The sequence below is a fragment of the Danio aesculapii genome, chromosome 6 (genome assembly GCF_903798145.1).
Source record: "Danio aesculapii chromosome 6, fDanAes4.1, whole genome shotgun sequence".
NCBI classification, from domain to species: Eukaryota; Metazoa; Chordata; class Actinopteri; order Cypriniformes; family Danionidae; genus Danio; species Danio aesculapii.
Genome location: NC_079440.1, coordinates 61,547,115 through 61,560,963, shown reverse-complemented (window position 1 = coordinate 61,560,963; position 13,849 = coordinate 61,547,115). Strand labels below are relative to the sequence as shown.

General features: G+C 38.0%; 1 protein-coding gene across 1 annotated transcript in view; it reads right to left on the bottom strand.

Moving 5' to 3' along the window:
- Positions 1-705: 705 nt before the first annotated feature.
- Positions 706-13,849, bottom strand: part of dctn2 (dynactin 2 (p50)) — a 46,620-nt gene continuing 33,476 nt past the window's right edge. Inside the window, exons 8-14 of the mRNA XM_056460675.1 lie at positions 12,374-12,439; positions 9,622-9,660; positions 9,344-9,421; positions 5,110-5,181; positions 4,121-4,223; positions 3,694-3,785; positions 706-1,503 (exon numbers count right to left, since the gene is read on the bottom strand). Coding sequence (XP_056316650.1) covers positions 1,417-1,503; positions 3,694-3,785; positions 4,121-4,223; positions 5,110-5,181; positions 9,344-9,421; positions 9,622-9,660; positions 12,374-12,439 — 537 coding nt within the window. The 3' untranslated portion in view covers positions 706-1,416. The remainder of the gene's footprint in view (positions 1,504-3,693; positions 3,786-4,120; positions 4,224-5,109; positions 5,182-9,343; positions 9,422-9,621; positions 9,661-12,373; positions 12,440-13,849) is intronic.

Sequence of the window (13,849 nt, the reverse complement as noted above, 5' to 3'; positions counted from 1 at the left end):
CCATAGTATGTTGAAGAGTACGCCAAAGGTTCCCGTATGGTTTACTTTTTCCGATAAAAACTCGAAGTGTAGAAGCGTCCATACTCTAACCGCTGATATTGCCCACAATACATTGCGCGTAGGAATGTATAACTACAAATGCGGGTGAAAAGTGTAAACAAACTACAAACATGATGGACGCGCGAGACCAACCGTCAACTAGAGAGGCTTCGGTAAAGATGTTTGTATGACTGTTAATTAATATATCGCCCACTGGAACATGTTTTAATCGCGGTTTCTGTGTTAGATTTCATCTGCACTTATCTCACTATACTTAACATATAAAGACGTGTTTGGACATTAACGTCTGAACGCAGAATTATCCAAACACCTGAGGAGAGTTCTCTGCATGAAGGACTCGTGAATGGGAGATAAACCTGCTGCTGCTAAGGTAGGAAATTAAATATGAAAGAAATGTGGATGATTGACAGGGCTCGTAACTAAGCAACACAACGATCTGTTAACGAAGTAGTAGTGTGTCCCAAAAGCTTGCATACTCTTCTGTTACACACTCAAAAGTGTGTACTTTTCCTTCACAAAAAACACATACTATTAGTGTGTAGTATAAGTATGTGAATTGGGACGCAGCCTCTGTATTCATCATCATGATTGAGAAAACCACTGAAAGACTGGATAGACATTGAGAAAAAACAACACGAGCCGTCGTTTCTGGAAGCTTTTTATTATCCAGAGAAGCGTTTGAAATCCTATATTGAAAATGGGCATCATTTGTGGACTGAAGACCACATTAATAATACAATAACGGTTACATGAGAACAAGATCAGTACAATACACTGCAGAAAAGCTTTACCTAGAGCTTGTGTCTCATTTCTAGTCCAAATATCTAAACACTCCTAAATCAAGAAGCATTTTCTAGACTAGTAACACATATTCTCTCGTTTTCAGAAATAATGAGACAAAATTAGGTGGGTATTTCCTTAAAACAAGCAAAATAATCTGCCAATGAGGTCAGAAAAACAAGAAGATTATTTAGTTTACTCCATTAGCAGATCATTCAGCCTTTTTTAAGGATAAGCTCATTTAATTCTCATTATTTCTGAAAACAGGAGAATACGTGCTACTAGTCTAGTAAATGCTTCTTGATTTCAGAATTTGTAGATATTTGGACTAGAAACGAGACACAAACGAAGTAAAACGCATGTGAGCGCCTGTATATTTACACATTGCAGTCCGTGTGACTCACGATGGAGATGCGGAAACACTCTCTCTGCTGCAGAACTTCGGGTCTTCATTATTTTCAGATTCAGACGTGAGTTTCAGAGTCTGTGTGAATGATAAAGGGTGGAGCTGTGGTTTGGTCTCCACCTTCGTCTGCTTTAGTGGAAGAGAAAAACAGAAAGGAGCAGAAGGAGCGTCTACTTGTTGAGTTTCTTCATCCTCTGGTCCAGTGCTGAGAAGTTTTCCTCTACAGCCAGCAGATTCTCCTTCATGGTCTGCTGGACCTGCAGCCAGTCAGAAAGATGGAGGATTCATGAATAAACACACACCTGATCATTCTACAGTGAGAAACTGTTAACTGAGAGTGCACTAACTAATGTAATCGAGCATGATGAATATGGTAATAACGCATTAGTAAATGTGAAAGTATGATCACTGTGGCTTGAGAAAGCTGACATAGGCTGCGTCCGAAACCGCCTACTACTCAGTAGGTACTGCATTTGAATTTAAACGTACTACTCGGGCGTTAGAAAAGTATGTTCTATACCGTATGAATGTGAGCAGTGTGAATAGAACTCAGAGGTACTACATCCGCCATTTTGTCGTGGTCACATGACCTACCCATATCAGTTGAGTCGCTTCACTCCCATTCATGAATTCTCTTGCGGGGCATCATGGGATGCGCACTTCAGAATCTCGCCAGAAGTAGCAAGTCATCCGGGTACTTCTCGCATACTGATTTTCGAATTCTATGAATTCGGACAGACTACTGGGCTCGCATACTGATTTTAGCGTACTGTATAGTATGGAAGTATGCGGTTTCGGACGCAGTAATACTGTTATACTACATAAACGTCTTCTTCTACTGAGACTAATTTCTATATGCATCTCCTTCTAGACCGTTCATACTACAACCACCAAACTAACACCAGACCTCCAAACTGGTCTGACTCTGGTTGCTATATCTTTTCCAACTGATCCGACTTTCAGTTTTGCCAAAATGGACCCAGAAATTTCAGAAAAGTCCCATTGACTTAACATTGGACCAAACTTTATGACCTCATAACTTTGCACCAGACTGTCATACAGACTTACAGTTACGCTCATTTAACGCAGACTACCAATCTGCCAATCACTGAGGACCTTTCAACTTACTAGCCACACCCTAGCAACCACTTACGGCACCCTAGCAACTGTCCCATAGACTTTGATTGAAAAAAAAAAAAAAACTACCATTGACTTAACATTGGACAAACATACCACATGCCAATCCATGCCAACGACATACTAACATGCTAATTCATACTATAAACATGCTAAATCAAACTAAATTCTTGCTAATATGTCAATTCATATTATAAACATGCCAATTCATACAAAATTCATGCTATGCTAATTCATACTATAAACATGCTAATTCATACTAAATTCATGCTAATATGCTAATTCATACTGGAAACATGCTAATTCATATTAGAAACATGCTAGCATAATGCTAATTCATACTAGAACCATACTAATTTATGTTAGCAACAGCTTAGCAACCACTCAGAACACCTTAGCAACCCCATTGCAACACCTCAGCAACCACCTAGCAACGCCTTAGTAACCCCTCAGAACACCATAGCAATGACCTAGCAACACCTTAGCAACCGCCTAGCAACCACTCAGAACACCTTAGTCACCGCCTAGCAACACCTTAGCAACCGCCTAGCAACTACCCAGAACACCTTATCAACACCTTAGTAATTACCTAGCAATCGCCTAGCAACACCTTAGCAACCACATTGCAAAACCTTAGCAACTGTCTAACAACAACCTAGAACACCACAGTAACCATCTAGCTACTAATCAGATCACCCAAGCAACCGCCTAGCAACAACCTAGAACACCACAGCAATCATCTAGCACCATCTTGCTTTCACAACCACTCAGAACACTGTAGCAACCACCTAGCAACATCTTAACAACCACATAAAACTTAGAAACTACTCAGAATACCCTAGCAAACACAACGGCTTGCAACTGCCTAACAACACCTTAGCAACACCTTGGATGACTTTATTAATCAGTGATTTGAGTCATGTCAGAGATGTATGGATGCAGTCCTCCAAGCTCATGATGGAGTCAGACACAATATTCATTCTGTTTCCACTGCAGCATGAGCACATATTCTATACTGGACATTATTGAAGGTTCAGTGAGCAGACTTTAGTCTAAGCAGAGTCAGACCGCACTGTCCTAATCAAATCAGTCAACATCAAGACATGATCAGATTATATTGTGCTCAAATAATCCTCATCTAGAGGCCTTTACCTTTCATATAAGACACTTCCGATACACAATCATCAACTAGAAGTCAACTTATTATTTACTGTTCCTAAAACTTAAATAGGCCACAAGACTTCTGTCAGGTAGTGTGTGTGTTCATAAATGAAGGACTGAGTGTGTTTATAAGTGTGTGTGTGTGTGACCTGTGTCAGGAGTGTGCCGTTGTCCTTCAGCGAGTTGTTGATCATCTGCTGTGTTGTGTCCAGGTGAGTCAGGAGCTGCCCGAACTGCATCGCTGCAAACACACAAACACACACATACATCATAACACACACACACACTGCACAAAACAGTTTCAACATAATAATGATAATTATTGTTATTATTATAATCCTAAATAAATGTGTAAACAGAACTACACAAAGATAAATACAGTCCGATTTCATGTAGCTATATTAGTCTTATTAATTAACCAATCAAAGAGCAGTAATTTATTAAAGTAATTAATAATTTATGCTATTATATCCATATTTTAGATTTGTTCTTTAAGATTATTTGACTGCCAGACCCTAAAGCAGCTGTAGTACTGAGGTGTATGATGCAGTAATGATGATGTAAACACAGCGCTACCCTGCTCGTGCAGCTCTCGGACTGCGGTGAGTCTCTGCACCACCTGCGGGAGAGAAGTGGCCATCGCATCCCACTTCTGCACCACATCATACAGCTGAGAGACCTGCACACACAAATACAGGTGCACACACACATAGACAGACAGACGCACACATGCAAAAGCATACACAAGCGCGCACACACACAAGATTGGGAAATTAATAATCAAAATTAATCACAACCGTAATCATGATAGTTTAAAACAATTATCAGTGTCAAATGTTGAAATCTCACTTTTAAATTAATATTTTTGACATTTTACTAAATATCTTGATGTAATATATGCTTAATAAACAGGAAAAATCAAGAGAAATGAACAAAAACATCAAATTTAGTTTCAATCGATGCAGTTTTCATTTCTTTTAGCAATAACAATGCAAATTGCGAATTTAAATGTATTATCTTTCTATTCCTAAAGACGTTTGGTGTATATAACTGTTCTGTTTATCATTCATTTTCTTCTTAGCTTAGTCTCTTTATTAATCAGGGGTCACCACAGCGGAATGAACCGCCAACTTATCCAGCACGTTTTTACGCAGCGGATGCCCTTCCAGCCGCAACCCATCTCTGGGTAACATCCATACACTCTCATTCACACACACATTCACTACGGACAATTTAGCCTACCCAATTCACCTATACCACATGTCTTTGGACTGTGGGGGAAACCGGAGGACACCCACGCGAACGCAGGGAGAACATGCAAACTCCACACAGAAACGCCAACTAAGCCTAGCTCGAACCAGCAACCTTCTTGCTGTGAGGCGACAGCACTACCTACTGTGTCGCCCCTGTTCTGTTTAAAAGCACCAAATTATATAGTTTATATTCACTGAGAAATGCATACAAATTTTTATTTTCAAAAATGGGATGTGCTGAATTATGCTGAGAAATGTTTATTCTTCTTTTTTTAAAGCACATCACCATCATCATCTGGACTGCACACTTACTTTACTCTGAGTCTCTGCGTCCTCCATCGCTGCCTTGTGTTTCGCGATTTCATTCATCTTCCCCAAAACACTCTGAAAGCAGTCAGAAAAGAAATGTTCAGGGTCCACTAGCAGTGTACAAATTAAGATTACAAATTGCTGACTACTACTTGAACATTTTAATTTGATTACATTACTAATTACGTCATGTAAAAAGTAATCAGATTACTAATTACTTTACTCTTAAGTTACTTTTAGAACATATAAAATATACCTATGGAAATACTAAATAATCTGCAGCTCTTTCAGTACTTTAAAATTCACTGAAAATCAATACAATGTGTTGATCACAGCAGCTTGACATCATCAAAAGACTTAAAGAGTGCAGCCAAAACTTCAAATTCACTTGTTCCAAACTGGTTAGTCTTTTTTTTAATAGAAAAGAAAAAACTGGACCCACTGACATCCATAGTGTAAAAGCACTGCAGTGTTTAGATGTGCTGTGTTTGTCTGAGGTAATCAGTCTAGCTAAATGTACATATTCCAAAGTAGAGGTCTCCATTCCTGTGGCTGTACCTAACCACACGTCACGCGGCACTCATGTCTCATCACAAAGGGGCAAACAAAACTGACATTTAGCCTACAATCCTCGCACAACCTACACTGTTATCTGTTATCTCTCTCTTCTGGTAGTGTCCGATTTTAACGTGAGATTTGAAAACCAGATCTAAATTTAGCGGAAACAGTCGGGTAGAAAACGGGTGAACAAAGACTGAATGTATGGCGGGTGCAGAATAAAACCTGGCGGGAGCAGGATTAAAACTTCAATCCCGCACAGATGTCTATTCCAAAGTATGAAGCTGATCGGTCAGTTCTTGTCACAGGACTCGCGGTCAGTTCTCGTCACGTTTTCAACAGAGTGCGCCTGGGAAATGCGAGCAAAATGCGCTCCCAAAATATGCGCACGCGCAAAAGACGCGATATGTGAACGGCCCCATAAGCAACTACTCTTCTCTTTACATTTAGAAGATACCTTAACTCCTGAACCTGCACAATTCTTTTAATTTAGCCTGTTAAGGAGTCGGGCTGTTCTCACCAGGTCTAGAAAATTTGATCACATCACCCCAATTTTATCCTCCTTACACTTGCTGCCTGTTAAGTTTCGTATTGAATTTAAAATATTGCTTCTTACATATAAAGCTTTAAATAATCTAGCTCCTGTTTATCTAACCAACCTTCTGTCTCGCTACAATCCAACTCGCTCTTTAAGGTCTCAAAACTCAGGGCTTCTGGTAGTACCTCGAACAGCAAAGTCTACTAAAGGAGGTCGAGCCTTCTCATTTATAGCTCCTAAACTCTGGAATAGCCTTCCTGATAACGTCCGAGGCTCAGACACACTCTCCCAATTCAAAACTAGATTAAAGACCTATCTGTTCAGTAAAGCATACACTTAGTGCACCACTTAGCGGGTTTCCACACAGGTTCTGCATCTTGTTTATATACACTATGAACATCAGCTACGCTAATTATTCTCTTTATTCTCCATTTTCACCTGGGGATACTCTTCCCGAGGCCCTCAGACTATGCAGAGTCACTGATTCGATCCAAGACCAACGACGAGATGATCCCAAGGTTTCCATAATCCTGGCCGTATCCTGAGCAGCTACTGTGATGGTCATGGAGGAGTGGAGAACATGAGACTGATTTATGCGACGCTCCAGGAACAGATGAGTCTTCACTGAGGCCCAGCTTCCAGCCTCCGCCACTGAGACTGCAGCTCTGCACAAGACGTTTGGCCAGCGGAGAAATTAAAATGGTCATGCCCAACTGAGCCTGGTTTCTCTCAAGGTTTTTTTTCTTCACTTTCGCCAATTAGTGAAGTTTTTTCCCTCTCCGCTGTCGCCACTGGCTTGCATGGTTCAGGATCTGTAGAGCTGCACATCGTTGGATTTGCTCTTCAATATTTGGACTCTCAGTAGTGATTATTAAACCACACTGATCTGAGCTAAACTGAACTGAACTTCAACTCTACAAACTGAACTACACTGTTCCTATTTACTATGATCTTCTATGTGAAGCTGCTTTGACACAATCTACATTGTATAAGCGCTATACAAATAAAGGAGAAGTGAAAAAAAAATTGAATTTCTTTTCAATTGCTTGAACAAGTCGCTGGTCGAGTTAAAAGCAGTTGAAAGTTCTTTAGAGACTGCACATAGACTGAATTTCACAGCAAAAGTTTTGCTTTTATGCTCAATGAAAACAAAGTAACGTCTGTATTTCCCAAGCAGCAACCACTCTCGCCAGCAACCATTTCAGCTCACTTTTGCCAGCTCTTTAAAATCGAATGCTCATTAAATGACGTTGCAGCAGAAAACGTGATTTTAAAAGAAGCATTTTTTCTTCCAAAATCTTTATTTGTAACACAAGTAACACACTTACACTGACTTTAGTAACTGTAATCAGATTACACAAATTTAAAATGTAATTGGTTACATTACCGCGTTCCCCAAAAACATCATTAGAATACAATAACGCGTTACTGTGAAATGCAGTACGCCCAACTCAGTCCACTACTGACTCAGGAACAGCTCAGGCTAGACTCACAATACACAATAACAACATTAACAGTTCAACTAGAACTATATTACTCTATCCTTGGAAACACAAAATCAGTCAAGCTGCAGGGGTATATTTGTGGGAAACGCCAGTCAAATGTATTGATTTTTATTTTATGCCAAAAATCATAAGAGTATAAAATACAGATCAATCTCTTTCAAGACATTTTGTAAATTCTCTACTATATATATATTGGAACTCAATTTTTGATGAGTACTGTGCATTGCTAAAAACTTAATTCCTTCAACTTTAAAGGGCACATAGTTTACCTCTTTTTTATGATTTAATATTAATATTATGGTTCTTCTGAGTGTGCCAGTTTAGGTTCAGTTTAAAACCTGAAAAACCTAGCGTCTTTGTACAGTTTTACAGCCAACTGTGTGCTAGTTTCAAGTGCCGAGCTTGTACACAGAAACTAATAACCACGCACACTGAATTAACTTTGACTGAGGCACCGGATGCGCCGCTCGAAGCCGCGACACGGCACACCAGACACTCTCTGTAGCGCGACAGAAACATGAAGTGTCCCGAATCGTCGCACCACGCATTTTTGAATTCTAAACATGGGTTTCTGCAGCGGTCCGTGGCGCCCAGCCGTCGACTTGAGTGTACCCTGATAGAAACCTTTGTTTAGAATTCTAAAACGCATGCTAGTTAAGATCACAGGGAGCTTCTGGGATCACGAGAAATGCAAACGGCTGAAGTATAAGGTAGACTCAATGAGAAGTACACATGTTTGCAAACCTACCTAAAGATACAACCAATAATTCCGATTAGAGCGATCATGTGGAGAATATTGATCTTGTGTTGAGCCCAATGAGCCTTGCATCTACAAATAGAGCTAGCGTGTTCCTTTAGTGATATCGCTTCCACTCACGCTGAAAATGGCGGACGTGAATCAACAAACTGAGGATATGATGACGCGCAGCTGTCAATCAATATTGGTGGGCGGGGGGACCGCTCTCCTACGTAAAGTTGCGGTCGGTTTGAAAACCGCTCCAATTGGTCCACCGTTTTTTATGTTGTTAAATTGAAAAAAAAGCACTGGGTGTGCTTATGTCACCCCAATATGACGGTCTATACACCATACATGCACATTTGTCTGTCCAAACAGCTTGAAAAAGTAGATTTTTTACCATAGGTGCCCTTTAAAGATGATTTTCTCAATATTTAGATTTTTTTAAAACCCTCAGAATCCAGATTGTCTAATAGTTGCATTTCAGCTAAATATTGTCCACCCTAACAGACCAAACGCCAATGGAAAGATGATTTATTCAGCTCAGAAAACTTAACTTCAGAAGATTGCAGAGATTTTTTGACTGATTTTGCGGTCCAGAGTCACATTTCAAAATTAAATAAATAATAATAATAAGAACAATTAGTAATCTGATATTTATTACAAAGACTATTTTATTCGCTTTGATGGACACGCTGCTTTATTTGTCATGTTTTGTGCAATATTCCATTTTTGTGCATGAATCTATTTCACATCGTTGGATGAAAAACAGCTATTGAGTTACTTATTGAGATAAAATGTTATAGTAGTTACTAGGATGGAATGGTATAAGACTCTTATGACTGCCTAATAAGAGCTTAATCAGTGTGATCTGCTTATGTGTGTGTGTGTGTGTTTCACCTGTAGTCTGGCCTCCACTTGGTCCAGTGTGGCGGCGTCTAGAGCACTGACCCGCGCCTGCAGCAGCTCCAGAGTCTCCTGTGGACAGAGATCAACACCGCATATTATCACGGCCATCACAGCAGGTCTCACCTCACTTACAAATGTGTGTGTTGGCTTTTGGTGTAGGTTTTGGTGGTTGCACAGCAGCTCGTGTGCATGTGAAACTCTTTTACAATATCATGTGATAATAATAATAATAAATATAGATTATTGGAGATGTTGATCAGTGCATTTACCGTCAGACTGGAGCCCTGAACCCCGGAGCTGAGCGGCCCCTGAAAACACACACACAGTCAGAAAAATTAAATAATTAAAAAATTAATTAATTAATCAATAAAACTTTACTGATCCAAAGAGGAAAAATCCAATAGTCAAACAAAAAGCTCTAACACATGCAATCTGAAAACTTACATTCTCCTCAGATGTAAATATGAACATGTGTGCATGTATGTATACTGTGCTTAATTTGAGAATTGCGAGGTCCCGGAACAGATTGGGGTAACGGATCTGGCATGTTACCCGAGAATGTAGAGGTGTAGCGCACAAAAGTGGAGAGCTGGGGGGCGGGGTGGGTGCCGAAAGTGAAGAGGGTTGGGGAGTCGCGGAAGAAAGTTAGTAGTACGCAGTAGTACGCAACTTTTTAGTACGCAGTGATGCAGTAGGTAGTGCTGTCGCCTCACAGCAAGAAGGTCACTGGTTTGAGCCTAGGCTCAGGTGGCTTTTCTGTGTGGAGTTTGCATGTTCTCCCTGCGTTTGCGTGGGTTTCCTCCGGGTGCTCCGGTTTCCCCCCCAGTCCAAAGACATGCGCTATAGGTGAATTGGGTAGGCTAAATTGTCCGTCGTGTACGAGTGTGAGTGAGTGTGTGTGAATGTTTCCCAGAGACGGGTTGCAACTGGAAGGGCATCCGCTGCGTTAAACATGTGCTGGATAAGTTGGCGATTCATTCCGCTGTGGCGACCCCGGATCAATAAAGGGACTAAGCCGAAAAGAAAATGAGTGAATGAATGTACACTACCGGTCAAAAGTTTAGGGTCACCTTTTTCTTTTTTTTATAACTAATTTTATTTAATAATTTAAATCAAATTATTCTGGTCATCAAGGCAACATTTATTAAATGTAAAAAAAATAAATTGTTAAATAATTATTAAATATTTATTTATTACTTATTGTATGTAGTTTCAAATGAATTTATTACTCCAGTCATTATTGCGTTTATTACTAATACCATAAATAATAATAATAATAATAATAATAATAATAATAATAATAATAATAATAATAATAATCAAATCACTTTTATTGTTACATTGCAGCACGTGTACTATGATGAGTGAAAAGCTTAGGTGCTGGCTCAAGACAAAATACAGACGAAGCAAAATACAATGACAGTGCAAAATATAACAACATCCTCCCAAAAAACAAGACAATATACAATTGGCAATGTTGACAGTAATATGTATAAGACAATAAATGAGTGTCCACATAGTTTGACTGTTGGTGGTAAACTATTGTAGGCAATATTGGTTAAAGTGCAGTGCATGCTACATGTATGGAAGAGTTGTGTGAGGTGTGTCAAGTCTTCATCAGCCTGATGAGTGTAAAAGTATTAGAGCGAAGGGTCATGTGACTCTGAAGACTGGAGTAATAAAGCTGAAAATTCATCTTTAAAATCATCGGAATAAATTATTATATTAAATGATAAACTACTTTTGAACAGTTACTTTATAGTGTAATAATATTTCACAATTAGAATACAGAATGTATGATGAAATAAGCCTTGGTGAGCAGGAGAAGCTTATTTTAATACACTTAAAAATCGTACTAACCCCAAACTTTTGACCAGTAGTGTGTGTGTGTGTGTGTGTGTGTGTGTGTGTGTGCGTGCGTGTGTATGCATGTATGTATATATATTATGTTATTTTATATTATATTATTTTATATTATATTATATTATTTTATATTATATTATATTATATTATATTATATTATATTATATTATTATTATATTATATTATATTATTTTATATTATATTATATTATATTATATTATATTATATTATTTTATATTATATTATATTATATTATATTATGTTATATTATATTATATTATTTTATATTATATTATATTATATTATATTATATTATATTATATTATATTATATTATTTTATATTATATTATATTATATTATTATTATATTATATTATATTATATTATATTATTATTATATTATATTATATTATATTATTTTATATTATATTATATTATATTATTATTATATTATATTATATTATATTATATTATATTATATTATTTATATTATATTATATTATATTATATTATTATTATATTATATTATATTATTATTATATTATATTATATTATATTATATTATATTATATTATATTATTTTATATTATATTATATTATATTATTATTATATTATATTATATTATATTATATTATATTATATTATATTATTTATATTATATTATATTATATTATATTATTATTATATTATATTATATTATATTATGTTATTATTATATTATATATACTCAGTTTTTATTTGTAATTATGCACGATGCAATTTGTACAGTAATATTTTCTGTATTTCATTTGTCTACAGAACAAACCACTGTTGTCCGATGACTTGCCTAATTACCCTAATTAACCTGTTAATGTCACTTTAAGCTGAATACTAGTATCTTACAAAATATCTAGTTGAATATTATGTGCTTGTATCATGACAAAGATCAAATAATTTAGTTATGAGAAATTAGCTTAAAACTATTATATTAAAAAAACGTTATGAAAACAATCAACAAAACAGCACTTGGGGAAGTATTTGAAAATTCAAGGGCTAATGATTATCTCTGTAACTATATATACACATTACTATATATTTATTCATATTGCACAGCCCTTAGTACAGTAAGTGTTTTAGACTAAACTCATCAGTTTTGGTTGTAAGTGTTTCTGTCTCACCCGTTTGTCTGACCCAGACCCCACCGCTGTCTCCAGCTCCGCCAGACGTCTTTCCAGCTCTGCCACCTGCAACACACACAAAGGTGAAAAGTCCACATGAAGCGGAAGCTGTGAAGCAGTTCCTAGAGAAACTGAATATTAAATGAGAATACTGTGAGCGTGGCTTATTTTTTCTACTGCGAGCTGGTTGGGTGTAGTAAAGTCGTTTCATTCAGAAAGATGGGGAAAAGGGTTGGGGGAGAGTTATTACAACCGAACACACTCCTCCTGCTCAGCATTTCTGTTTGTTATTCCTTACATTCATATAGCTCTTTTCTGCACACTCAAAGTGCTTTACAGATTGGGGGGGAATCTCCTCATCCACCACCAGTGTGCAGCATCCACCTGGATGACGAGACAGCCATTGCACCAGACCACACACCAGCTGATTGTGGATGGTTAGAAGGCCATGATGGACTGAGGCCAGTGGGCAGATTGGGCCAGGATGCCAGAGTTAAACCCCTACTCTTTTTCAAAGGACATCGTGGGATTTTTAATGACCACAGAGAGTCAGGAGCTCGATTAAAAGTCTCATTTAAAAGAAGGGGACTCTATACTGCTCAGTGGGCACCATCAATATACTGGTGTCTTAGGACCCACACAGACCCCAGGTTAAGCGACCCCTGCTGGTTTCACTAACACCACTTCTGGCAGCAACCTAGCTTTCCCATGTGGTCTCCCATCCAGGTACTGACCAGGCGCAGCCCTGCTTAGCATCAGTGACCATGTGAGAGTGCAGAGCAAAATCAATATGATTAGTTTTGATTTAATTTGTACTTTAAAGAGCCCATATTATACATTAAAAAGGCTCATATTTCGGTTTTATGGCTCTCCTACAACATATTATTATGCATGCACTGTCAAAAATCACTTTCATGGTCTTATAATCTGCATTTATTTTTACCTAATTATCCCAGCGACTCTCATATGAATCGTTCAGCGATTCCTTTGTTCCCAAACCCCTCCTTAGCGCGAAGCTAATCTGCGCTGATTGGACCGATGACAGCCTGTTGTGATTGGTTGACAATCCAATCATGGCTCAGCGCGAGACAGTAAAATTCCCAGTGCGATTTGTCAAGCCCCCGGTTCGCCAACATTGGATCAGATCGCAGCGGACGCCCGAAACACACTTCATAGTAAAACGTACTCAACAGTATTCAGACACCGTCAGCCAAAAGCAGTGTAGTTAAACACCAGCATATTGCTCCATTCGTAACTATGACACACATTCAGTATTAATCCACGAAGCAGCAAAAGCTGAACTATTCTGATCCTTGACCGCTGCACGCGTGTAGGATCAGCTGACGGTGGCCATAGCGATGACAAACGGCAGTGGAACATGAGCTCACGAACGCATTTAAATCCGTAAACAAAGCATCACGCGTCACATTTCAACGTGGCATTAGACGCGATATGAGAATATAAAGAGTTAACCTG